At 43.9% G+C, this 27,592-nt stretch overlaps 1 protein-coding gene across 1 annotated transcript in view; it reads left to right on the top strand.

The window, feature by feature from the left end:
* Positions 1–21,591, top strand: part of LOC309670546 (discoidin, CUB and LCCL domain-containing protein 1-like) — a gene marked incomplete at its 3' end in the record, with an annotated part of 162,460 nt that extends 140,869 nt beyond the window's left edge. The window contains exons 4-16 of the mRNA XM_082481542.1: positions 1,476–1,613; positions 2,184–2,235; positions 2,978–3,050; positions 4,780–4,913; positions 9,590–9,630; positions 10,918–11,133; positions 11,844–11,974; positions 13,877–14,024; positions 14,114–14,230; positions 15,736–15,826; positions 16,865–16,914; positions 18,458–18,577; positions 21,074–21,591. Coding sequence (XP_082337668.1) covers positions 1,476–1,613; positions 2,184–2,235; positions 2,978–3,050; positions 4,780–4,913; positions 9,590–9,630; positions 10,918–11,133; positions 11,844–11,974; positions 13,877–14,024; positions 14,114–14,230; positions 15,736–15,826; positions 16,865–16,914; positions 18,458–18,577; positions 21,074–21,591 — 1,829 coding nt within the window. The remainder of the gene's footprint in view (positions 1–1,475; positions 1,614–2,183; positions 2,236–2,977; positions 3,051–4,779; positions 4,914–9,589; positions 9,631–10,917; positions 11,134–11,843; positions 11,975–13,876; positions 14,025–14,113; positions 14,231–15,735; positions 15,827–16,864; positions 16,915–18,457; positions 18,578–21,073) is intronic.
* Between the last annotated feature and the right edge of the window lie 6,001 nt (positions 21,592–27,592).

The raw sequence follows: 27,592 nt of genomic DNA, 5'->3' as shown, positions 1-27,592 counted from the left end.
ACTCGTTGCTTGTTTCTCTGCCAGCCTGACTTCGCCATATGATTTTCATAAGCCAAAAGACAGAGTTCCTCCTTTGGTTTGTCCCATTCTGCTGACAACTGGCTGTCGTTGGTTCCAATTGGACTACTCTATAGGCTGATCTTGTAATTGTTATAAGGCAAAGGAATTATTTGGGAAAGACCCCCCCCCAAGAGTACCAAGCAAAATGAAGAAGCTCCTAGGAGCCCATTAGGAAGGGTACCACTCATCAAATTTGTGTCGTGCTGTGACTATAATTTTTTGTATCTCAGAAGTCAGTTCCAGGTTGCCCTTAAGTAGCCACCACCCATAAAACAAAGTTGACTGGGAAAAATCAAAGTGATCATTTTTCATCCCAAGGACTTGCTTTAGGAAACAAAAGCTGTCATTCACCTCAACAGAACAGATGGGCTGAGGGCTTGTAAAGGGTCTTGTTTGTTTTTTCTCTTGGGGAGAAAAACCTGTTTGCCATTTTAAAAAAACACCTCTTCTTAGCAGTTTATATTGTAAGCATCCTCATAAATTCAAAAAGATGTACCCAAACTGCTTTGGATTTTCTGTGTCATCTCTGCCTGAAGGCAGCCAGGGACAAGTGTTTGCACCCAGGTGTGGTGACAGAAGACAAGAGGGAAGACTGTGGCAACCTCAAAAGAAAGGTCCCCTCGGGAACTGACTTCTGAAGAAGCAAATGTAATTATTAAGAGTCCCAGGCACGCCTGCTGTCACAAGAAAGGAGTGTCCCAAAGACTGTTCCAAGATACTGCAGTTGGTAGCTATAAAACCCTTATCTAATTCAACGCAAGCGCAAGGCTCTTGTCTCCCTGTCCCACCCCCTTCATCTTCCCCTTTCTCTCCCTCTCTTTTTTTGTTTAAAACTCTAGAGGCTGGAACTGTATACTTCAATGGTCTGAAGATGTAAGGGAAATAAATTAAGAAATTTTCTGAGTAAAGTGGCGCTGCCTTGTAGCACAATTTGGCTTGTGGCACACAAGTCCTTGAAAACCAGGTACCCTGTTTGTGATCTTAATCTCTCCTGAGTGGCTGCTGTGCTACAGCAGCATGAGCTGTACGTCTCTGGAGAGTTTATCTAGGGGACCCTGTGTAGATCCCTTGGATTGCCTTTGAATGTTCTGTTCTTTTCTCTAATGAGTTACTGCGAGTTGTAAGCATGCTGTACTTCAAAGGCCGAAGGGCATTAATCATTCTCTTAAGGCTTATGTGATGAGAGATGTGGATGCTGGAATTGCTACCATGGAGAGACAATTGGATCCTGGCCACTCCGTGTCAGGGTAACTTTGGAGCTCATACCCATAAAGGACTGAAGCCAAAACCCTTTTGTCAACATTTGGATTGGTACCGAAGAATGAGCGTGTTATGAAACTCTTTGCTAATCACAAGAATATTCCAGCCTAATTATGTCATCTAAACTTTTGAAATCTTCTTTGTTCTGTCTGTAGGGCCATACTGTGGTAATGTGATGCCTGTCCCCAAAGAAATCATTCTGGATAGCAATGAAGCGACTATTCACTTTGAGAGTGGATCCCACGTGTCAGGACGAGGCTTTCTGTTGTCCTATGCCAGTAGTGATCATCCAGGTAAAGTGAAATCCAAAAGTACTAAAGGATTTAGTGGCATAGTCCCCCCCCTATTTTCATTATCTTCTCTACACACATAGACTTCAGCCCAAATGTTTGGTCCTAAATATTTCCAGATTAGCATGAACCATGATATTGTTAATAGCATGCGTGCAAGGAGCAGTTGTAACATTAAGCAGATATAATAGCTGCTGAAATCTTACCTGGACAATTTGCAGTACAGGCCCAGGGAAAGAGAAAATTAGTACCTTCTCCTTGAAGGTCCACTGTATACCAGGCTCTGGCGTCTACCACACAGTGACAGGATGAAGGGATAGGAGAGATTAAGATTTGATTCCTACATTTAATATTCTGGGGGTCTGTGCAACTTTGTTGAAGGTGTAAAACGCAAGAAGAGTAGAAGAGGGAGATGAAAAGAATGAGGGAAAACCATAGCTGTTGCTTTCTACCTAATAAAATTGTTTAAGTATTATACAGAGAGATCTTTAAGTGTAATTTCATGCGTAGCCAAATATTTGTCTGTATTTCTACCTCCTGCAATGGGGATTGACATTTGTAAACTTTTCACAGATCTAATCACATGTTTGGAACGAGCGAACCACTACACAAAGGCTGAATACAGGTAACGAGGGTTTGCAGCTCTCTGCGCTGTGGCTTGCTTTGCTGTAGCTGTCATCTGTGCCAATTGTTAGAAAATGTCATGTAAGGCAGGTACGGTCTTCGTTTTTTGGAGAAGTGATTTTTTTTGAGCTGCAATGCCATAATAGTCCAAGGCCCAGTTGTGGGAAGCAGTAGTGCGGAATGGAAGTCAGTGGCCCCGGAAAGATGAGGGAATAGAGTTAAGAGCAAGTCTCACTTGGGCATACATATACATGGTATATGTAAAAAGGGTTTCCACTTTGAAATTCAAAGGAGCCTCAAATTCCAGCGTGTCTCCTGAGAGCAGATCACGCCCTAGCTGATACAAGATTATCTGAGGACAAGCTATAATTTCTTGCTTGCTTGAACCTTGTGATAGGATTTGAAATGGTAATAAATTGTGCTCTTCTGGCTGCTGTCTGGATGTGCGTGTAGGCTTCTTATCTGGGCTGTGCTGAAAACTCGTGTGGTAGCATTTCTAGAAGAAGATAATTAAACAGAAATGCCCTTGCAAAACTGCTTTTCTGGTTCTTTGTGTGCTGCTGCGTTCAGTTCACTCATGAACTCAAGGGCCCATTTGTTTACCTCCTGGACTCGCTGACAGACCGTCAGCCACAACTTGTTGCTAAAATACTGATTTGAGAGCATTTCTTTTGTACGAGTTTGTTTCTGGGTATCATCACTACCGTTTGTATTTTAAACAAGCCCCTCTTCTCTCACTACAGCAGGTACTGTCCCGCTGGCTGCAGAGACATAGCTGGTGACATTTCTGGGAATATCGGAGAAGGATACAGAGATGTAAGTGCACAGGATAATGAGAGGAAATTTATAAAAACGGTAGAGAGAAGCATAGCACAACCTGGTTCAACTTTTGCTGCTTGACTTTTGTCAGTAACTCTTCCCAGCTGTGTTAGATATACCTTTTATTATCAGTATACGAGTACGTTATCAGTATACAAGCACACGGAGACACTTTTCAAACAGACCAATTGATTGTGTGAGAACAAAGTCCACTGATTGTCAAATACACATACTGACTTGTGGTTTCTGGCTTTCTGGAAAAACCCTGCATAGTGTTCGTCCCTCTTGAGGCGGTGCTCATTGATGTACTAAATATTCCTACGACTTCAGGTTTTACTTGTTTGGAGTCTGTGTGCATTTCTTTTCTAAAGGTATCTCTTTCAGGAAAGAAAATACATTTCAGTAACATGCGTATTTTCTTTAAGATTATGTCTGCAATCTGCTCTGAGCTGAATTAAATAATTATACACTGCTTAATCACATCCCAATGATAACTATCAACCTCTCGGGTTGTTTCGAGCGCTCGTTCTTTAAAGCAAACAAGTTGCCCGAGTGGCTGCATTTATCCCCAGTTCATATCACACAGTGCTCTGCCTTCTCTGTGCCCCTCACCATGGACTCTCCTCCTGTCACGCCTGTGGAATCGTTACGTCTCTCACGGTGGAGTAAGTTTAATCATACCACTGAAGTAAAATCCCACCCTATCACAAATATAGTAGTTGCTGAGTTTCCAAAAAGTCAGTGGTCACGTTAAACCTGTTCAGCCAGTTATTTGAGCACGCTGCTCCAGCCTGGAGAGTGGCAGAGCTGAAGAAACAAAGAAATGCCATTTTACATTCTCATTAGCTGGAGTTATTCCTGCCCTTCGTTGGGGTGATTAGGAAAGAAAAGCAGCGCATTGGCATGACCTCATGCAGATCTTATCTGCACTGAGGAATTTTTGAAAGACATTTTCCCTCCACCCGTTCAGAGGGATTCAGCTTTTCTGATGGGAAGGACCTGGGGGGCTCCCCTGGAGCTCTGCTGCCTTTGCGTCCCCAGCGCTCCCTGGAGGGGACGGCCGGGCACCCCAGCTTGTCAAGCTGAGCCGGCGTGAACAAGCCCGATCTCTGCCTGCAGCCCCTGGGAATGTCTCCTTTGCGCCTTTCCACTAGCCCTTCTCTGCTCTGCCCTAGCCCAGTGGTACGTTATTGCCACCTAGTTGGCACACAGGCTCTCCTCCCCGTATTTTTTCGGCGTTATCCCACCTGAGACACTGGGAAATGGGCTATACTTGAGAACCCAGCATCAGCTAGTCAACACATAGCCAAATCTCCTAATGTACGCCATGACTCAAACTCTAGGGCGCACTAATAGATTGGTCTGCCTTCAGGCAAGTCCATCAGGTAATTACTGTTTTCTCTTTGCAAAGAAGAGTTGCCTTGCCTGTGACTTTGTTTTCCTGAGGAGTGACACAATACTTATTAGGTTAAAATCTTACAGCACCTTCTCAGAAGCAGCTTATTTGGTTTTTCATTTGGGGAAAAAAAAAAAAAGAAAAGGTGACTTTTGGAAATGTACTTTTTTCGAAGATTACTGTTCTTTCTCCCTCCCCTGCCTCTTATTCATCTTGAGCAGGATTTTATGAGCCGTAACACCTGTATACTAGTGGTTTGGAAGTGAAAGCATTAGCAGTTTATCAGATTGATCCTCTGAGCTTTGGCTTCTGATGGCTTCTGCCTTCCAGACCTCCCTGCTGTGCAAGTCGGCGATACATGCGGGCGTGATCGCGGACGAGCTGGGCGGTCAGATCAGCGTCACCCAGCAGAAGGGCATCAGCCGCTACGAAGGCGGCGTCGCCAACGGCGTCCCCTCGCACGAGTGAGTACCGCGGGCTGGCAGGGCTGGCTCCGGGAGCAACCCCCGGGGCACAGTGCACTGCCCAGATCGGCAGAAGCAGGTGGGGATGACTATTTGGGGGAGGAAAAAATGTTAGGTGTAGGTCTAGGGGCTTTTGGGCTTTGTTTCTACGGCTTTATTAAAATGGCGTTGGCATCGGATATAGAAAAATGTTCCAAGTTTTCAGTGGCTCTATACCATGCAAGACAGTATTTTCTTTTTTTTTCTTCTTCTATTCCTTCCAAAACATATTTGCAAATTACTTTGTTAGCAGATACATGAAAGTACGATGTTCTGCAACAAACACCTTTAATTGATGTGCTAATAAATCATGCTAAATTCATGTTAAAGTTTAAAAAAAGCAAGGAAGAATGAATAAATAAAAAGTGCTGTTGAGCCATAGGGGATTTAATGAACAAGTTCTTAAACATTGTGCTTTTGACATGTTCAGAGTTTTTCTCTTTTAGAATATTTATAGCAAGGGTGTTATATTTACCACTTATCTTCTGATTTTTAATTGTACTGTTGTTGAAGTAGAAATAAATCCTCTAATCTTTATCCAGCACAGTAAGCCCTTCCAGCAACTGCCTCTGTCATTCCTGTTGGTTTATATTTTTTAATTTTCAAACGTTATCTGGATTTTACATGAGGCTTTTTTTTTTTTGTAGGAAGGGAAGTCTCCTCGGTCCCATAGCTTACGAGAGCTAAGGGAATATGTATTTTTAATACGTTTTTCCTGTTTTCTCCATGATTTCTCCTTCCACACCCTCCTGACAACTCTACAGTCATGGTTTCATTCATGAAAAAAAAAAAAAGCAGCATTATTTGGTCTCTTGCTATGCTTAAACTTCAGCACAGATTCAAATGCTTTATATATAATGGCACTTGAGTATACAAAGCTGGGTAGAATGTAGACCACTAGCTGAAGGCCTGTAAAGCCTGAATATTTTCTTTTTTTTCTTGAAAGTTAATTGCCAAAGAAAATTAATATAAACCTGTCTCAAGCGAAGCAGGACTGAGAGCTCAGCTCAGGCACCAAGCCCCTTCATAAAACAAATAATACAAATTCTTTCCATCACACATGCCAGCTTAGTGAAACCCTAAAATTAACTATTTTGTGCCTTATCTAGAGATGTTACAGAACCGTTTACATACATTTGTATGTTTGTGATCCTTGAGAATCCCAGAAGGAGTAATTTGGACAGTAGCACATAAAATGTTATAATGAAAGGCAGCTGGGATTCCCGTTTGTATATTTTTCACAGCACAGGAGCTAGTGGGCAACGAATGAAGCATATAAGACAGCGAAGGTACACGTGCTGGGGGAAAACACTGTTTGTGTAATTAACCCATCACCTTAACTGCCAAGCATCCTTTAAATGTTGCAATTCACAAAATATCCGATACGTTTCACTTGAGTAATAGAAGTACCCACAGAGATGCAAACTTGTCTCTGTTTCATCAAGTGGGAAAGCTCCCATTGACTTGAAGGAGAGCCGAAAGGTGCGCTCCCAGGCTGAAGCCAGCGTCCAGGGCTCCGGTTTAGCCCATTTAATGTGAGGTCCCTGACAGAGCACCCCAAAGGGCTCTCCTGCTTACCGGGGCAGAGAGAGGCACTCCTCGAGCATGATGCACACCTCAAAGGGACTGAATTGCCCCGAGGAGGCAACCGTCGCTTTCTACAGATTATACAGGGAGCCACAGTTAAACGGGCTCATACGGGGTCGGATGCCTGCAAACTAGATGGCACAGATTTTGAGAAATATGCACAGCGCTTCCCGGGATGCTACTGCTGCTCCTGGCAGCTGGGACAATTCTGGGAGCAGATGAACTGCTGATGCGAGCCTGTTATCCCAGGAGTGGGAAATTGGCGGATGTGGGGAAACCCTTTTATTTCGAAATATGAAAAAGTGTTCCTAGAAACAGTGGGCCTATTTACTAAGAAAATGAACCATTGCGTTTCGTGCTTTAAAAAGGCTTTCGTAAGAGGTATTTCTAAAGCCGTGTGGCTTCCCTGTCCTTGGGATACCTACACACTACAAGAAATTCCTGCGGAGCAGCCGGCACGGTGCTTAGAAAGCAGTGCTTCAAGAGCTTTTTAGATGCCCTTAACTAAAAGCTTACTCAAGTTTTTAAAATCTCATTTATAGTGGATTGCAGTATTAAAGATTTAAATTGTTTAGTGACTTGAGCCGAAATGGACCTCATCAAAAGCTGCTGCTGGAGTGCATCGAGCTGTTAAATACCTGCGTTGCAATGTGACGGTGGGGTTACGGCTCGCTCGCTCACCAGCCCGCAAGAGCTGACCTTGGCCTCCCCGACTCCATTTTTTGGTGCACTTGTTATGCTCCAGCATCTGCGAGGTTTTCGGTTCTCATGATCCACGTGTGGACCTGCACCCGCAAATGCTGTAATGAAGATCGAGTGGCTGGATTTACTGGGCAATCCTGATACCCCAATACAAATATATGGGGGTTCAACTTTGCCACGTGAGCTGGCCTGTGACTGTACATTCGTCTTTGAAAATGCAAGAGACCGCGTGCTTGTGAATTGTGAAAGATGAGATTCGGGGTTAACCTGCACTGCTTGTAAAAAGCTCCCTTGAGACTGACTCTGGAGAAGGGGAAAAAAAAAAGGTAATAAGTATGTGATTTCTTACAGGAAGCAGCATCCTTTTTTGCAGAACTACCCGCACAGGTCCCCCATGCAGTCCTGCCGCCGGTACTGTTAGCGAGGCAGGATCCTGAAGGTTGTTGGGAAATGAGGAGCGTGGGGCAACACCACCCCTTAAAGGACAAAGTGAAATTTGTGTGACAAATTCCACCTGTCACATTAGGAAACTGATGAATTACCACTTACTGAATTAGTTTGTCCTCTTCAGTGACTTGCAGAATGATAGCAGAAATATTTCAGCTTGATTTCATAGCTTCATAGACCTGAGAAATTCTAACCTCCTCCCTTTATTGCTAAAATTGCTACCCTCTCTTTGAAAGGGATCTGGGTGACTTTTTTATTACAAAGCATTATCTCATAAATAAATATTCAAGGAGCGCTGTGATTTCTGTTTTGGGTAGGTTTTACTGATCACTCTGGGTTTTTATTTTCTTCTTTTCTCTTGCAATGAATTGCTTTGTAATCGTCAAGAAAGCAAAAATTGTTTTGGCTGTAATGTGGAACGGGTTTGAAGCAAGCAGAGCACATCTGATCGCCCCTGAGGATTGCCTGGGGGGAAGATGTGGGAGGGAAGGCTTGAGTTTCTCCTTCTAGCTACTCTACCGCCTACGTGCCCAAATAAATCAGCTCCCTCCCAGTGCTCTCCAGCATCTCTGAAGGGCTTCATTTGCCTGTAGTCATTAGTTTTCCCTCAGTGACAAAAAAAGGCAGTGTTTTTATTGACCTTGACATGGGACCGCTTTCCTATTCCCTGTTTTCTGTGCTCTCAAAACATATAGCGGTGTGCACCGCTGTGAGCCCACAGACGGTACCTCGGGGGAAATTTTCCTGCCCAACAACAAAGGGCAGCCTGAAAGGGAGCTGTCTTGATGCTTAAGTGCAGAAGTTGTTTTACTGCTCAGTCACGCTGGCCAAGGCTTTTCAAAAGGGGCAAGTGATGCGTGCAGCTAATTGGAGCGACGTTGAAGGGGTCAGATTTCCAAGCAATCCAAACTAATTTCACATTAAAGCCCGGGCTTTTATTTTTGTTATGCAGCCAGTCAGAGTCATCGCTTCTGGAATGAAACCTCAGGGGCATCTTGTTGGGAGTCAGAAAGTGGCTCCATAGGAGGCCAAGGAAAGCACAGCTTTCCCTTACAGTGGTGATTTTATCTTGTCCTGCATTGTGCAGGGTTGTGTGGAGCGGCCCAAGAAATGGCTTTTCCCCTGAAGCAAAACAGTCTGTGTCAGAAGGGGGAAGAAGAGGGGAGCCATAGATGTGGTCCTGTTAATGGAGCAAAAAGAACCGTTCCTGATAGGCGCTGTTGGTCAGGGTTATAATAGAAGTGGTTCTTCAACCAGATTGAAACAAGGGGTATTTTTCATTCAGGCTGGCTGCGATACACCTGTAGCCCAAGTAGGAACCGTCAGCTGACGTGCTTTAGTCACCATCAGGCGTAACTCTTTCACGGTGCTTAAGGCTGAATTTTCTTCAAACTAGATGCGGACTTAGACTAACAGAAAGTCATCGATTTCAGTGGAGTTGCTCTAATTCAAGCTACTCTAGGTGAGAGGAGACCTGGGCCCGGTGCTGGAGCAGTGCACCACCAGTAGCTCCAGGCCCTGTTAGCTTTCCCATTTCTGGCTCTTTTGAATGCTCTCGTGTTTATGGCCTGAGGAGCAGAAGGGAAAAATTTTCCCACAGCGGCAGAGGGCCAGTGCAGAGGAGAAAAGCAGAAGTACGCAGCAAAAGTAACAGGCTGATGGGATGGGGAGTCACTTTCAAGCATAACAAATGCTCAAAACCATTAAAAAAACCCAATCTGAATTCAGTCACGGTGAGAGACGCGCAAGAGTGCTCTTACTGGGGTCGGTAACCTGCCAGCAAAGCAGGCGGCTGTCTGGCCAGAGATGTTTTGCTAGATAAACAGTGATTCTGAAACTGTACCTCAGTGTTCCCGTGACCTCCTCCTGAAAGGCTCAATTACCTTTTTCATTTCTTACAGTGGTTCGCTGTCAGATAAGCGGTTTACATTTACTTCAAACGGTAAGACTAATGCCTTTATTTTTAGCGATTCGAATTTTACCGTTTTATTTAAGTATTTGCTGTAAAAGTTTTGATGAGTAATCAGGATAATGTCAGGCTGTGTCTAGGAAGGATATTTTAGGACAGCAATTTTTTAAAACTGGCAAGTTGAATAAAAAATTTGAAGGGATGTGAAGTGAGCTAGAAAAAAAAACACAGAATAGGAATAGGTCATATGGACATAGAGGAGAAACAGAAATAGTATTCTGCTGTTACATTTCTGGTGCCAGCACATGAAAAATGGCAATCAGATAATCCCATTTTAATGTACTTTAGGCGGCAGAAAATGAAAGCAGTTTTTCTTCAGACATTTATAAATTCCATCTTCATTATACAAGAAGAGAATGAAAACAGAGAGAGGAATGAAAATATATTTACATTGCGCTGATACAGAACGAGGTTTTGTTTATGACTTTCCAAGATGCAAAAGCGTCTTTAATCTGTCAAGCTGTTCATTTGCATAAAGCATAGCAAAGAGGGGGGAAAAGTTCGCACTCGTTCATTTGAATTATATTTCAGTCATCTGAGATAAAATCATTTACTATTCCACTGAAAACCGAAGAGCATGTATAGGCCTTTGAAACTGCCAGGGAATTATTTTTAACTTCATTGAAACATTATTCCATGAGCCTGTTTTCTCTGAAGAACCTTCATGTGTAGAAATTTTGCGGGTTCTTTGGTGGAGTTTGTAATACTTACCTCCAGCTATTATCTTCATGATATCACCTCCTGGCAGCAGTATCAAGGAGCTTCTCTAATGAGTAACTTTCCTAGCCCTAATTGCAGGTGAGAATCATGAAATATTTACAGTTAAGTGCTCCTTTCAGTACAGTGCCTTCATCTGAGAAATGTTTTGTACAGCTAAATTAGTTAATGCCATTCTCGAAATAAATAATACGTTTCAGAAAGAAAATTTAAACATGTAAGAAGTCTTCACAGGAATGAGACAAAACTGCAGAGATTAAAAAACAAAGTGATTAAAAAACTGCAGAGATTAAAAAACAAAGTCAGAAGGTGTCATGAGTTAAGCAGGGAAAGGAGAGGGACCACAGCACGCTGGTACTGGATCATCCACTACAAATTGACTGGCAAACATCACAGCTAATGGATGGCATCAGGCTAGCACTAGATTAAGCAACATCCGACTTTGCGGTTGTGGGTGGTCTTCATATGTTGCTAGCCTAATATAAAAATATGCTGTGAAAACGCAAAATAACTCCTTCTGCCTGTCTGTGTGGGGACTCCTAGGCTGCAACAAATCTCTCAGTCTGGAAGAGGGATTCCTCTCCAAGAGCCAGGTTACTGCATCTTCCTACTGGGAGGAGACCAACGAATTTGGGCAACTGTTCCAGTGGTCTCCCGACAAGGCTTGGCTTCAAGTCCCAGGATTGGCTTGGGCCTCTAACCACAGCAGCAATCGTGAATGGCTGGAGATAGACCTGGGAGAGAAGAAGAGAATAACAGGTAGGTCACTGTCTGGTTATTAGAAGCTGGGGGTTCAGAAACTGAATGCAGCCAAAAAGCTAATAATGCACTAATGCATTAAATGTAATGAAATGTTCTGTATTGAGGAATATTATTTTCCTATTTAAAAAAATCATGGCTATTTACAAGACTAGTCTTCCGATGGGGATATAGGATTGAACTCAACTGTCATGTATGCCTGATCTGTAAACATGCTGTTGGGCTCAGAACAAAATACTTATACAGTGACCAGTAGAGTCTGGATGGATGATAAATGATTGCTTAGGATCTATTAATGACACAGTTCTGGAATCAGTAAGAAACAGTAAAGTCATAGCCTTTGAACCAATGGCCCAAGTGAAAGGAATTCCTGTTTCCTACTCCTGGTTTAGTTGTAAAAATGTAAATTACAATTGCTGTTAAAGATGTAAAGACTGATGATATAAACTGTAATATCAAAAAGCAATTACCATTTTTGGAGCCACTAATTTGAGTTCTGTTAAAAATTCCATTGCTCTAAATTCACAATTTAAAACCAATTCCCATTCTTTACCCAACTTTAAACTCAATTCCAAAATAGTTTGAAAAAGAAATAAAGACTTTAAAAACAAATCTCTCCAAATGTTTTTGGCTTCTGTGTTTGCATTTGAAAATGTTCGTTTAAAACAGACACCTAACAAATGAAAATGTATTTTGCATTTTGTTAAAAGGGATTAAGACCACTGGTTCTGGATCCCTGATGCTGAACTTCAACTTCTACGTAAAGACATTTACAATGAACTATAAAAATAACAACTCAAAATGGAGAACTTACAAAGGGATTCTGAGCAATGAAGAAAAGGTAAGGGAAAGTGGGAGGGGGAAGAAAACACAGACTAATAATGCGTGCACTGCCTTGACGTTGAAGGGCAGGCTTTCACTGTCAAGCAAGATCAGGAGTTTCAGACTTGTCTAGACTTGGGTTGTCTTCACCAGTGTAATTTACAGCCACGGACTAGATAGTGAGCTTGTCGAAACAAAGAAGTTATCCAGGGCTCGCTGAAGTTTTGAGACACACACACAGGGAGGCATGTGTATGTCTGTATCCTTTTTTCCTCTTTTTTTTTTTTTTTAAAAAAAAAAACCAAACTCACAACACGGTGTAATTAAAGCTGTACAACAGGCTGTTTGGGCAAGTCTTTAGCTCAGCTCAGAGCTTGCCTGTTCTAGGAACGCTGTACCAGTGCAGAAGCAAGAAGCGGGTCGGTATGGCACCCGCAAAGCTGAGATTCAGCTGCAGATGCACCGGGACGGTCACCCCACCCCCACCACAAGTGGAACAACCAATTTGGGTAAAAGCACAGGTCTGCTGGTGGAGCTGTGCCTGCGGACCGAGCTCCTGCTTGGCTGTGTTACGGTCACCAGGGACCGCACCGCTGCCTGCCCCCCTCGCTGGCAGGACTCTTCTGACACAAATCTGTGGGCACAGCCTACATCTGTTAGGAACTGATGTAACTGAACATAAAATAAATGCTCTTATACCAAAATACTTGTCCACACAACAGCTTTCACAGACTCTTAAGTGACTTTCGCAACGAACAGATAAAAGCAGCGCAACTAGTTCCTGCAGACAAAGGATGTGCTGCACAGGTTCGTCTAATAACATTTTCCCCTGAAAACATCATGTTTCCTTTCAAACAAACAAACAAACAAACAAAACACCAAAAGCCCCCACCTCCCCTCCCTGTCCCCCCAGATTTCAAAGTCAGACCTTCACTCGGCATTTTGGAGGGCGCTCAGCTTGCCTCGGGATAAGGCTCTACCCAGCCCTCAGTCCTGACGGCAGTTTTAAAAAACTTGGGAGAGCTGTAGAGAGATTTCCTGCTGGCTCTGATTTTCTTAGCTTGTATGGCAAGGAATTTCACTGCGCAACGTTAACTGGTTTTGTATTTTTAAATGTGGAACTGAAGTGGTGTTGGCCCAAAAAGTGACAAATCAACCTAGCGGTGGCTGAACTGTGAAAGCTAGCTATTTAAAATCTGCAGGTTCGCAGTTTTCCACAATGACTTGTTATATACGAATAATCTTATGAAAGTATTATATATATTTTAGTTTCAGCTCAGGTGCATGACTAAACCTGTCCCATCAGAACCCCATGTGGCCTGACATTTTGTTTGAGATATGCTGAGCTCACGTTCCTACCTCATCAGGCTTTTAAGTTTTCCTACATCATTCGGAAGCATCTCCAAGAACTAATTTTGCAAGGACTACTGTTCTGCACGTGGGCTGAGCTGATTCTGGGAAATACTGTTTAAGAGCAGGGAAGAAGAGACACAACTGCATCGCTCTTCAAGCTCGACACAGAAAACTGACCATTTTACTAAAACAGCTAGAAATATTTCACTTCGGTTTTTTTTTTTTCTTTTTACATTTTTATCCCCTGTTGCCCGAGTAAGGATGCTGCGGTGCTACTAAATAAAAATTGATGGCATTATACCAGCATACATTAACTAGAAATTACACAGAATTGAAAGAGAGTGATAATCATTCTTCTCTGAGCTAACAAAAAAATGCGATCATCTGTCAGAACTAAAAAGATTATTTCTTTCCAGAACTCTCAATTCCGAAAATCTTGTGCCTCCATCCCAGATTATCAATATATTAGTCTTAGGATAATGAAAGTCCTTACAGTTGTATGTCAGGAGCACTTTGAAGAAAGGGACTTTTAAAACAGAGCAAACAATGTGCTTATGTTTCGCTGCAGGTATTCCAAGGCAACTCCAACTCTGGTGACATTGTACGCAATAACTTCATCCCTCCCATAGTGGCCCGTTATGTGCGAATTATCCCTCAAACCTGGAACCAAAGAATAGCCTTGAAGCTCGAGCTGATGGGTTGTCGAATAATGCAAGGTATGGGGTAAGCAGTGCTCCCCAGGCATGGTGCCTCCAAAGCCCCCTGTGCTACCCCAGTGCCACTGATGCCCCCTTCTCTTTTGCAGCTAATAGTTCATTCACGCATTCAATGTGGCAGAAACCAAGTCAGAGCACAGAAACCTCCCTCGGAAAAGAAGACAGGACTGTTACGGAGCCCATCCCGTCGGAAGAAACTAACTTGGGTAACACTACCTCGCACTGCATTTTCCCCAAGATGCATCACGTCTTCAGCCCAGCCTAAGTGAACTTTAAACTTTCTCACAAATCAAAACTTTTTATTTTCCCTTCAGAATTTATTAAAGGTTAACGACAGAGAGGAGAGGGAGGAGCATAAGTTCTTTTTGTCTTAAGGCACAGAAAGAGATTGAAAGGCTTCATTTTCTTTGATGTGTGAAACATTAGGCTTTGGTTTCCCTGTCGTATCGGTTTATTTGCCATGCTTGGTAGGTGGCTCAAGGGACTATACCGAGCACTCATCGGCATTTTTTGGAGGAGCTTTGCCTCACCCTCTTCCTATATTTCATGATTTTTGTAACACATGAGACAGCGGTCTCACAAAAATGTTACTTTCTCTCTACTCAACCATGACTCCTCCCAGAGCAGGTCCCCGGGTCGAAGCAACATACGATAGTGCGTGGTTAGGTAATAGAACACTTTTTCATAATGCCTATGTTCAAGGGGGAAGGGGGCAGTCAGAAAAACTTAATTCTCATACTTCCCCCTGAATATGCAATCTTCATCCTTTAATGTTGTGGTGCTAATTTCTTAGATCTTAAAAAGCAAGCAAACAAAATTTTTTGCTTATACTGACCGTTTGGTGGACTGGGCAGGAATTACCGGACCCACCACGCCAAACACTGCTACCTGTTAGGTAGCTGAATGTCTCTGTAAAAAAAAAATGGTTTTAAGATGCAATCACTGTAAGAAAAAAGCTCTTCTGAAAGTGCACTGCTCTTGCCAAGAGCAAGCTTAGTTCATCTGTGCAGCGGTATGGGTAAATTGTATCCGTGTTCACTAAAAATGAAATCTACTGAGATTTCATCTGCTAAATTGTAAATACCCTGTGGACACGTGTACTACGTTATTCTCACAGCCTGGTAAGTGTCTGTAGGAATAGTGAGTGGCGCACTCCTGACACAGGAGCCACCCCACTGCTAATTTTCAAATCCCTGCTCTAAACCATGTTGTGTTAGAATTTAACAGGGGCTAAACAGGTTTTTCCGTAGCTCCAACTTCTGTAAATCTTTGAACTATTTTGACTGAAATGTTTCAACCAGTTCAGCATGAGCCAGATACTCAGCATGTAAAATTGCAGTTTCGTTTCACAGTTTTATAAGCAATTGAAAGCAGACTTGTTATAAGTGGCTTTTTAAAAGTTACCTAGTGTGTAATAAGAAAGAACTGCTCTTTGTAAGGATGCATATAGATATTAAGCCAAGTGTCAGCCTTTAGAAAGTATATTTAACTCTCTCATCTCAACACTGTTCCAACACTGTTCCATGGCTGAGGACATGTCTTGCAGTTTTGCAGTTTTACAGTTTTACATTTTCAAGCTCTCTTGCAAGGAGTGTTCCTGCAAGATCATCTGCTTTTTGCTGTATTCTCTGTAGTAAAAATTACTAGTGTCAGAGTAATTTACCTTTTAAACTTTAATCCTTTTTTTTTTTTTTTTTTTTCCCTCATTCAGGCTTAAAGCTTACAGCCATAATTGTCCCTGTCCTCATCGTGCTGTGTCTGTTCCTGTTCTCCGGAATTTGTATCTGTGCAGCCCTGCGCAAGTAAGATCCTGGCTTTTGTCATAGGAGGCATTTGTGGCTACCTAGCTAGCACGTCCAGCTACGTGCCCTCTTTCCAGACCCTCTTCACCAGGGAGCTGGAAATTGATCCTGTTCGGCAATCTTCCTTTTAAGTAGAACTCATACCGTGTCTCTGTAAATTGTATTTCTTATTGTATGTCTCCCCTAGTCGGACAAAAATGAAGGTAAAGTGGGTCAGAACTGCACACCCCAATTCACCATGCAATGTAACCAGCTGTTCTCTTCAGCCTACGTATACCCACAAGTACTAAGGTGTAAAGCAGCTGAAGACAGAATAGTTTCCACACCAAAGCCAAGTAAAAACTCAGTGAAGAGAGGACTTGAGCTATCTATCTGGACCATTTTCTTTTATTTCCCTCCCGTTGTGTTTCTGCTTCCCAGTCCCTGAAGTCAGAGCACGTAACCTAGCGGCCTGAAAGCAGAGCCCAGCTGTAAGGAGCTGTACACATACACTGGGAAGCAGCTAAAACTAAAGCCGCTTCATTTCACAAGTCAGAGGAGAGGAAGAAGCACTGCTAACTGTGGTTCCTGCTAGATGTCCATCCATATGAACCTGCACTTGCATGTGGAGCTGGGAAAAGCTTCTATCAGCAGATGGGGATTTGGAAGTATAAGCGATGCTCTGGTGGTGTTGCTTCATCACTAGCGGTACCCGGCTCTGCCCTGGATTCCCACTAAATCTATAAACTAGCCAAAGAATTCACAAGAGCAGGCCCACAAAACATAACCTGGAGTGATGCGCACGGACACGGACGCATCAAATCGATGAGTGCCAGACACAAAAAATTTGAATACCGGCACTCACAACTTGCATATAGATGGGGAAAACCAAAATGTTGGGTTGCATGCCTTATGTTCTAGTAAACACCGGCCTCCAGAAACTCCAAGGGAAGAGTTGTCCTCAGCTGCTAAACACAAAAGCTCTCTCTGCTGGAGTTAAGACATGAAGCAGAAATGCTGTGAGTGCAAATGTTTATAAATGCTTTCCTCTCCTCGCAGGCGAGAAGCCAAAGGACTTTCTTACGGATTATCCAGTGCTCAGAAATCAGGTTAGTGGAGAATCACGCGCTTTGTCCTGTCCTGTCCATTGGGCCAAGGGGAAGGGGTTTATGCAACTAAGCATGAAATGCTGGTGAAATAGCATCCACGTTTCCTCGTTCAAATTCACTACTTCATGCGAGGGAAATGGCAAACGATAGTCCCACTTGTGTCATCCTAGCACAGTGCCTTGAGAAACAATATAATTTGGTTTCTCTGACAGAAAGGCAATTAGCAAAAGATCTATTATACAAAGCGTATAAATTAGCATGTAAGAGTGCTCCCAGGTGCCCTCCATTTCCTTCCCTGCTCCAAAATACCTATTTCGCAGAAAATTGCTGCTTTCCTTTTTTTTTTTTTTTCCCCCTACAGCAGAGGGGATTGCCTTTCTCCAAGAGAGCAAGGGCTAATAATTTTTTATGGCTTTAATATTTCCATCTCGCTGCCCTCCCCGGTTGGGACTGTACTTATAAAGCCTAACAATACTGAATTGTACTTCATGTGTAAAATCTGAATAGGGGATTGGCTTGAGGACTCTGCTTCAGAGATGCCTGCAAAACCCCAGTGAAGTGATGATCTCTGTCTTGCTTGATAATGCTGCCAAGCGGGGTCCCCCATCAGCTTGGAATTTGGGGTTTAGCTGTTTTTCCTGGCCTGCCATCTCAGTAGAAGAATATCCTTCTGAATCTCGGCTTTCCCTTAAAAAAGGCACCGCTAAGCAATCCACGTCTCTTGACAAGTGCCTCACAGTAGCTCAGCTCCAAAACTTCATCCCTCAGCAGGTGCTGACGTCAGTGAAAGGAACGTCGTTACCCACTGCAGCTCGCCCTCATTAGAAAATTAATTTGTACTTAACATCATATTTGCTAATATGATTTTTCAAGGTCACATCATAATCCTTTCTCACTTGCTAATGAGGACAAATCCCAAGAAATTGGAGATAGCCTCTTACCCAGTCAGTTCATCTGTAGCGTCTGCGCGCTTCATAAACCGAGCTCCTAAGCCCCAGTGAACCAGGCTGGGGACTCAGAAAGCTGGGACTCCAACCTACCTCTCCACAGACCTCCCGTCGCAGGCTCCAGGCAAGTGCCTGCCACAGTGGATTTTCTCTTTTCTGTCTCACGAGGATGTTGCGAGAACGAATTAATTGGTGTGTGCTCAGATATCAAGGAAGCCATATTAGTCTACTGAAAAAAAGAAATTGTTAAGCATTATTTTTTGCCAGATAAACAATGGCAAAACATAGAACTGATTTAAAGCTGGTATTTTCCTGATTGTTAAGGCATCAGTGCAGGCACTGAGTTTAAGTCCTTCTTGTCAAGAAAACCCTCTACAAAGTTTCATTTTCACAAATCCCAACTGATGATACGCTTTTTCACCCTCCAAATTTAGGGGGCTTTTTTTTTTATAAACAGCCTGTTTTAGTCTTGCTTTTTAACTACTTTAATATATTGACAGCACGGAGAACACCAAAAATTAAACTTTCTGATAAGCCTTCCGTTTATAAGCGTTTAACTTGCCGATAAGCCTTCTATTTATATTTCTTTATCGTAGGTTGTTGGAAACAAATCAAGCAGCCCTTCACCAGACATCAGTCGACTGAATTTACCATCAGCTATAACAATGAGAAGGAGACACCGCAAAAACTAGATCTGGTCACCAGTGACATGGCAGGTAACAATTGCTCCCCCTGCCATGCCTTCACGTTGCTCTGCATGCAGGACAGGTAACAGGGAGAGGGATGGGCCAGCAACGTTACAAGACATATAGTGAAGCAGCTACGTGTATCAGTGGAAAAAGCCCCGCTATTTTGCAATTTTTTTTCTCTCCGAGTTTTTGGGAAAGATTTCCTGGCTCTGAAATAGTTACAGCTGAAGGTAATCATGGGAGGCAGTCAGGCATGAGTGCAGTGCAAGAATGTGCCTCGCATAGGATAGTTTGGCTTTGCTGACTAATTTTTGTGTTTCTATTTAAACACAAATGTCTCTGGAAATGGAACAAAGTATAACACCCCTCGTTGCTGAGCAAATAGAAAAATCGCTTAGTTGGTTTGCAGTGGGATTTCACGCCCAGCTGGAAGTCGTGCCGAGATCTCTGTGCAGCTTTCCTGGTGCCTGAACTATTTTGGAGATGAGGTCCCCTGAAGTGGAGGCAGGTAGATGAGAGAGAAGGAAAAAACCAAACCACAGTGCCTCTCTCCTGTGGCACCTTGGTCCCAGGTCACTGTTTGGATAGAGCAAACCCCCGCATCAGTACTATTTGCATCCCAAAGGGATGGTTTTTTAATTCATCCTCTTAGCACATCTTATCCCTGCCTAGTTTAGTCTGTCTGGAAAGGCTAGTGAGACCAGCCATATCATGGGATCAGTGATCAGCAATCTTCCAGAAAGATTAATTTGCTGTTTCCAGGCTCCAGACCATAGAAATTCCTTAGAATTTCTCCAATGTGTTTGGCAGAGAAATACATTTAAAACACAAATGGATGGTTACTGTAATTCCATATGGTGCTACCCTCGATATCTTTCAAAGACGGTTTCAACCCTTTACAGAAACTTTCAATATAAATATGCAAAGACCTATAAAACAGTTTTATTTCATGAAGGAAAGGGAGTGAATAAAGGTTGCTCACAAATCATGGTTATCTGGCTCCCTCGGCTGTGTCCAGGGAGTCTGCTCTCTCCACCCTCCCTTCCTGCCATGTGTGGGAAGCCTGACCTCTCAGTCTGGCCAGGCAGCCCCTCAGCCTTAGCGTGTTACCTACAGTCTCCTCAAAAAAAAAAAAAAAAAAAAAAAAAAGAAGAAGAAAATTGAAATAAAAATGTGAACGCAGCCCAGAAATGCGCCATTTAATAATTTAATTGCAGAGGGCACACAAATTGCATACAGGTTAACATGCCACACGAAATTCCACCCCCCCTTTTTGAATCCCAGGCTGCCAGTTCTCAAAGGCAGCTGGGAGCGAGTCCAGACGCCGCATCCTGAGGGAGGGGGGAGATTGCTGGGGACGGCAGCAGCGATGCCGGGGAGAGCTGCACCGCTTACTTAGTGAAATATCATAACACCTTCACCCTACATGCTGAAGTTTGGGAAGCAGCCAGGAACTGCCAAAAAGATTCACAGGACATATGGGATCGAATTCAACGCTCATGTCAGATGAGCCGCGATGCCAGAACAGAAACTGAGCTAACTTCTTCACGCCTGCGTCAAAACACGATACTTTAGCAGTGTCATTTACTAGAGCTGTTCAGGCCACCGTATGTATCCATAAGAGATAGTCACAAGCACCAAAGCGAGAAAGTTACAACGCTGAATTTTCTCATAATAGTTTTACTGGTTTTTTTTTTTTTTTTTTGAAAACCCTGTTAGTCCAGATCTCCTCCTTACCCGGCAGCCTCCTTGACTAGAGGTGCAAACACGCGCTGCTTGAGGCTCCGTTTTCTCCATCTCCCTCCTTGCTCCTGCTCTTGCTGTTTGCCCACCCCCAGTTCTATCCCTGCTGCCCCCCTTGACCGGGGGGTGACCGCTGGGTTCCTCCGGCAGTGCCGGTCCCGCTTCTCCTCCCACGGCTTGTCCCCCCTCGCGCGCCTGCAGCAGTGCTGAGCTGGCTTACTGCATTTCACACTTCCCTTGACTCTCTTGGCTGCCGTTCCGCCTAACTTCATCCTTCTTGTCAGTCAGCTACTGTGAGATGCCTTTTAAATAAAGCCAGCACTTGGTCGGGCTCGTTAAGAATCCGCTGGGCATTTTAATTGTTTCAAAAGTGGAACACTTGCTTTGGAGAACTTGTTTGTGGATCTCCATGCAACGGCCTTTGTCCAGTTTGTTGCGAATATTTTGTTGACTTCTCTTTTTCTGGAACTTTTGAATATACTCCAGAAATGACATTAATTTATTTGGGTGGGTAGGTGGGGAAAGGGAGGGAGGGAGTAAGGAAAGGAGTGGCAGATTGGAGCTCCTCCATGGAAGAGCTTCTGCCATGTTCTGCAGAGCTTACTTGATGAAGGAGGTTACAGAACCGGTGATGGGGCAAGGTTTCCTCACATCCCTGAAAACCACGTTTGATACAATAAGCGAGTCATTTTTCAACATAAAATACTTATCAATGCCTAAGTCTTGGATACATAAAATAATCCATCTGTGCCTTATTGAGCAGTTCATGCTTCCTTTTAGATTATCAGCAGCCTCTCATGATCGGGACTGGGACGGTAACACGGAAAGGATCTACTTTTAGACCCATGGACACTGAAGGTGGGGGAAGAAGGGGGAGTTCAGAGTTTGAAAATCACTATCACTGTCCGCACAGAGCTAACCGGCACGAGTACGCTCTGCCCCTGACCAGCCAAGAGCCCGAATATGCCACCCCCATCATAGAGCGGCACATAGCAAGAGAAAATAATTTCCCCCCTGAAAATGGCTACAACGTACCTGTCGTCTCATCTCAGAAACACTCCCTTTCTGCCGGCAGCTTCTCTAGTTCGTGTAAGACCGAGATCAGGAACGGAGACTATCAGACACCCCAGAGTGTCATAAACTACGACAAACCCAAAGTTAACGGCGTTCTGGCCTCCGTGAGCTACAGCACGGACTACCAGAAACCCCAGCCCAATGCCCTCGGGAGCGAGGGCTACTCAACGCCCAGAGACTGCCTAAAACCAATAAGCCAGACAGCAATGACAGCTCTCTTGTGATCTGCCGAGCCGGAGAGACGCCGTGCGCGGGAACGTCGCTGCACAGCTTTGTGAAGCGAAAACAGAGTTTGGAGGGGCTCTGCTGCGGGAGGCAGAAGGCAAACAAGCCCTGTGTACATAATATTGCAGTCTTGCTGGGTTCTGACATCTGAAGAAAGCATATGCTGTTTATCACTGTTTATAGCAAGAGAGATGTTATCAGTGAAGACTGTACATCTTATTTTCTGTAACTGATCTCAGTGCTCCATTCGCAATGTGTGCAATTTGTACATAGCTTTTATTTAAGGAGAATTTCTTAAGTTTCCTTTTCACCTGGGGGATTGAAGGGATTGCAGAAATACCTATTTAAGAAAAACAGGCCTCCTTCTCCGTCTTTATTTGACCTGCTGTTGTACTGGCAGCTGTAAATGGTGTATCTTACGGTTGTGGTGATTCATCTCCTTCCCTGGGATAACTGAAGATAGGGCATCACTGTAGTTCTTATTGGGAGGGTAGAAGAAGTAAAACTACTTGAAGCATAACATGCACAAGAGAAGGCAGCTGAGCATTTAAATACTGTGCTCAAACCCACCTTCCCGGCTGCTTTTTTAGCAGCAATGCTTACGTGCTTGAATTTGATCTAGCGTATGAGCTGAGCCTAACTTGCTATTCATGTTAAAAACGGGTAGAAAGGCTTAAACCAGTTTTGGGTTCAAGTCACGGTGAGCAGTCCGCAACAGAAAAAAAAAAAAAAAAAAAAAACAAACAAAAAACCAAAAACCAAAACCAAACAAACCCAACAACTGTCAATCTGTGGTTTTTTTCATGAAGCGCGTATGGAACCAAAATGTGAATTTGCAGCTGAGAATTAAATCCCTTTCAAGCCCTAGCTGATGCTTTTGCTGCTAAAATATAAGGAAATTTGTTCCTTGGCACAAAGCAGCCAACTTCCCGAACTCTTCGTGGCTCCACTAGGTATTTTTCTGTCTTACAAATTTAGTGTAACAGTTCTATTTGAAATATTTCCACTAAGTAAAACACAGCGCGTGTACGGCTTACTGTTGCAGTTAAATTTGCAAGAAGGCAGATCAGCACAGTTGTTTTCAAATAGTTTTTCTTTCGCAGTTCATGTTACCCTTAATTCTGGTTTTGGACAAACTTGAAAAAGCGAGGGGATGGGTGCAATGTATCGCACAGTGGCTGGCTCCTCTTTCAGCAGAGGCATCGTTGAAGCAAAACAGCTTCTGGTAGGGACTGGGATCGTCCGCTGCCCTTCTGCCTGCAGTGCTGGGAGCATCACTTTGAATCTGAAAGCTTGTCCTAAAACGTCAAGCAGCGATATACTTCTGGGAGGGAAGAATGGTGCTATATTTAAAGCACAAGGTTGGGAAACGAGACCAGTAAAACCTGAGCTCTGGGAAAGTCGTGATCTGAAAGCCCTCCCTTTACTTGCGTGTAAACTGGGGATAATTCCCAAAGGATGCAACAAAGATTTGTGGTCCGTTCGCAAAGCGCTTTCAGATCCTTGGGTGGGAAGTGCTGTCAGCGTACAGACTAGTAGCAGTGATACCGCTCAAAGTATTGCTAACTCCAGCCATATCCGACCTTAAGGCAAGCTCTTAGCAGCTTCTTCACATTTGCTTGTTTTGTGGCCTCAAGTGGTGCCATTCCCTCACACTGCCGCTCCGTGCATGCGATTCCTGCGCAGATTCCCGAGTCAAGGTAACCTCCTAGCCTTCCTGTGTTTGCTGTCAATACAGTTTCTGTGAAATGTCTAAAACACCTCAGGTCCTGAAGTGAAACAGCAGCAGCCTGTTTGTTAGACCGAGCTGGGTGGTGTTGTTTACCTTCTGTTGTTTACATGTCTGTGTAAATAAAGAACACTGGTATTTGTAAATCAGTCACACAGGCCTGCTACTTAACTCGGTGACTCGATCATCGCCGCACGCCCACTCTTCGTCACATATCCCACAGGGTGAGAAAGAAGCGTTCCTTACGCCCTGTGAAAAGTACCAGTTGCGCTGCTGCAATTCCCGGTCCCAGTGTGACGGGCTAAAAAAAGATTCTCTCGGTGCCCCATTTAGCCCGGCTTTGCTGTCCGTAAGCTCTAGAGGAGAAGCGCCCACGAACAAACGTCTGCGCCCAACTCCGCTGCTGGATGCGTATAATTGAGGAAAGGATGAGGATGCCCTTCCTGATGAGCCTGAAACCAATACTCCACCCACGCAGCTAATTAGCCTGACTTGTCGCTTTACAAAGGAGCGGTGATCAGTAATCAGGGCTACTCCCCACCTAACGAGGCCCCTAGCTAACGCAGCGGTGCAACGGTACCAGGCAGCAGATGACACTGCTTGTATTACGATGAACTTTTTGCATGCCTCTGCCACATGCTTTGTACATCTGCAGCATGCTACAAGTGTCAAAGTGTTCTTGGTCGCACATGTCCTTTTCTGCTGCCATTCAAACCCATTTCAACACAGCTGTTTTAGTCTAATAAAAAGTTGGGTCTCAATTTGAACCTTGCCTTCATCCCCAGCCCCTTCAAAAAAACCCCTGCAAAACTGCAAAAAGAGAGCTTAAAATAAATCCCCAAACATCTTCATCCTCCGTGTCACAGTGGCTCGGTGGTGACAGGGACAGGGGCAGCGCGGCAGCTCTGGTGGTCACTCACAGCTCCCGGTCACTGCTGTGGTGCTTTACGGTTCACGTCTCAGTGACTGTGGAGGGCAGTTACCATAAAAAACTTATCTTCTCCACCTCAGCCTGGGAAATAGGAAGTTTTTAGCGACCTTAGCAGCAGATATGGAACGGAACTTCCTACCGGTGTAGTCTCTCTTTCCTGAATGGCGGAGATACTAAATCCTGGCATAGGAAGGAAAAGGGACTGCCTGAATGTTCCCAGTGGTAGTGGCTCATCCTCATGCTCCACCTCTGAATGGTTTCTCACACACTGGTGCATCATACTCCAGTTTGTCTACATTAGCCTGTTCTCACCATCAAAACCAGTTGCAGGTATAACACAGGCAGCCTCATCACACGTCACACATTTAGAAACCTTTCTTCCACAGTGAAGGTGTATGCCCCATTTTGAGACATTTACACACTTGGAAGGGCTGCGTTAGCTCTGGGTCTCTCTCCAATGTCTCTAGAGATTGTGTGAGCAGAGCCTGACCCTCTGGTCGAGGGAGGCTTTCAATAGCATTTCCGTAGCAAACTTCTTTCCTGAGCAGGCACTCCCAGTAGGCTGGAACAGTAAAACCAAGCCAGAGTTCACAAGAAGGTTAAATATTAACTGATCATAGCAGTAAGGGTCTATCTGTCCCAGCTGCAGTTGGCAGCAAGCCTCCGACTTTGCCAGGAAGTCAGGCATTGTAACTCCACAGGTCTCCAACCAAGGAAACTGAAGAAAGCTCTCGAGGTAAGAAAATGTAAAAGGTGATGTACGCTATCTACAACTGAAACCCCAAAATGACAGCTTAGTACGTGTTTCCAGCTAGTGCCTTATATTTAAAACCAAAACAAACAAAAAAACCTACAGAAAACAACAACAAAAGTTCCTGAAACACCACAGCAAAAATACAAATGTTCTTGGTTCTCACCTCCTTAGACTGGGAAATATATTGCAAATTCTTATTTCTTCTGTCAAGTACCCTTCCAATACTTAACACAAAAGCTTTTTTTTTTTCCCCTATCAAGTGTAATTCTAAATAGTATTTCCCTATTTCTTTTAGTTTCTAGAGTTTTAACATTAGATATGAAACTCTACCTTAGTACCCACCAGAATCTTTACATCCAACAGGCAATAGATTAAAATTAGTCCTTGACTTGCAGACTGGAACTAGGATTTCCCCATCTCCACAGATGTCCTACTCACTCATTCATAGCACCATCTGCTCTTTTCCTGTCTTTCTCTGGATCAAGCACTTGGCCTCACCTCCCTCTCCAGACAGCTTCCAGAAGGTGGTTTCCACTGGCTTGCACTGTGCACAGCTCAGTAGCCCACTGGCTACAACAGTCTCTGCAAAGATGGGGGAAACAGGTAAAGAACCGAGGCCAACCTGCATCCCCTGCATCTGGTGAGTATTGTAACCACTGAGCTAACATGGCAGCGGTCACAGCAGTGCCTCTGGTACCTGTGTGTTTTAAAATGAGAGATCCCTGCTTCGTTGTTTTGAAAAAAAAAAACCAAAAAACCAACCCATGAGGTTGGATTGCAGCCACTAGAAGCAGGTTGTGAATCCCATGGCTTGTCTGCATTACTGGCGTGGCTAAACCCTGGGAAGGCTGAATTTTTAATGCAGACTTTCTTCAGTCTTCAGGATGGGAATGTCAGGCTGCAGGTCCTGTTACAGGAGCAGACACCTAACTGTGCTTAACTGTTTGGTGGATCACTATTGTTAAAACACATACGATTTTTTTTTCCACGGTGCTGGAGACTCCTATCCCATGCAGACACATGGCAAGGATTGCTGCACTATCATTGCCAGACTCTGCTGAGCTGCTCCAGGATTCATCTCCAGTGCACTGGAGGAAAATGGTCTTACGGCCATGCAGAAGATGGCAGAAGGTATCGGAAGCCTTTCAGTGGTTGGGTGGTCTAACTTGCAGCTGCAACACGGTGCAAACCAGGTGACCAGTCTCAGCAACTGGTAGAGCCCTGTGCCTCCAACCCACACTGTTGGGAAGCGCTAAGGGAAACCCCCAGGTCAGCTCTGTTGTGACATCCCCAGTAAGTCCCAATTTTGCATCCGTATAATACAGGTGGCAATCTTGCATCCGTATAATACAGGTGGCAATCGTCTGACATGAGGACTTACTCGCTATTTCTGAGGGTTCTAAAAACCACAGCAAGGAAGAACTACTGCCATAACAAATTACACTGTTTACACTAAGTTCCACTAACATCCTTTGACTTCAAAACAGTAGTGTTGCATTTCAGCAACACCTTCAAAAATGTGCATATAAATTCACCAGTGAGGTAGTTAATAAAAACTAAATGAAGTTCAATTATTTGTCTGTCCCCTGGCTTTTGCCAAAGGGAAAGCAAGCCAGGGATTTTTCTCCAGGCAGTTCTAATTCCATTCAGGGGGGGCAAGTAACAAAAAGCAAGAAAATTAGCAAGAGTTTTGTGACATCTAAAAAAGGAGTCAGTGGTCTCATAGAAGTCCTGCGGGGCTGGGCACCCACAGAAAAGTAACTTCGTAGAAATTAATCAGTGTTCTGTTCACCCCCTCTCCAAAACCAGGTTAGGTTTGCTCTGTGAGCGGGTGTCTAAAGGGCTTCCCTAGCCTCTAATCAGTTCGGACCCTGGGAATGACAAAGTCGTGTTGTTGCGTTCTTTTTTTCCTTATTATTTTCCATAATAAAAATTCTGTACTGCCCTTTTCTTTTCAATGTCAGCGATGATGTAAGCTTGTGCCGATCTCCAACCTCTGCTGCGATAGTACAGCATGGGGTAAATGAAAGCAGAATTTATTGTTTCATTTGAAACTCATCAGTGTTGTTGATACCTATACTGAAAATTACACTCCCATAGCTGTGTGGGGTTAACAAGACTAACAATGCTGTGAGGAAGCAGCAGCACCACCACCTATGAATTATTGAAGACGGAATAAGTTCCAAGGAAGATGCTTATTTAAAGGGAAGGTGCCATTTCGGCACAATCACTTTCTAACTTAAAATAGAAACCTCTCCTGAGGGTTTCTTTTTTTGAATGCCCCCCGGTACAGCCCTGCCATCCATAAAGGACACGCAAGGAGGAGTCAGATAAAGTATTTCTAAACTAGATAAAGACAAGAGGGAAGACATCCTTAGTTGGGGAGAACTCATGTTATCCATGATAAGGAGGACGCCTAGCATCTGACTTTCTGCGCTATCTCATTGTATGGTCTGGACATGAGAATTTGAAGGCCTTTTCATTGAAACCTCATCATATTTGTTTAGGCTTGGCCTCACATTATGCGTCTGCAAGTCCTGAAAAACATTTGCCACCTACGGTGTGCAGAGGTTATTCAGTAACCCC

The sequence above is a fragment of the Vanellus vanellus genome, assembly GCF_965231255.1.
Source record: "Vanellus vanellus genome assembly, chromosome: 3".
NCBI classification, from domain to species: Eukaryota; Metazoa; Chordata; class Aves; order Charadriiformes; family Charadriidae; genus Vanellus; species Vanellus vanellus.
The sequence above is the reverse complement of the archived record's forward strand: the minus strand, read 5'-3'. Positions and strand labels throughout refer to the sequence as shown.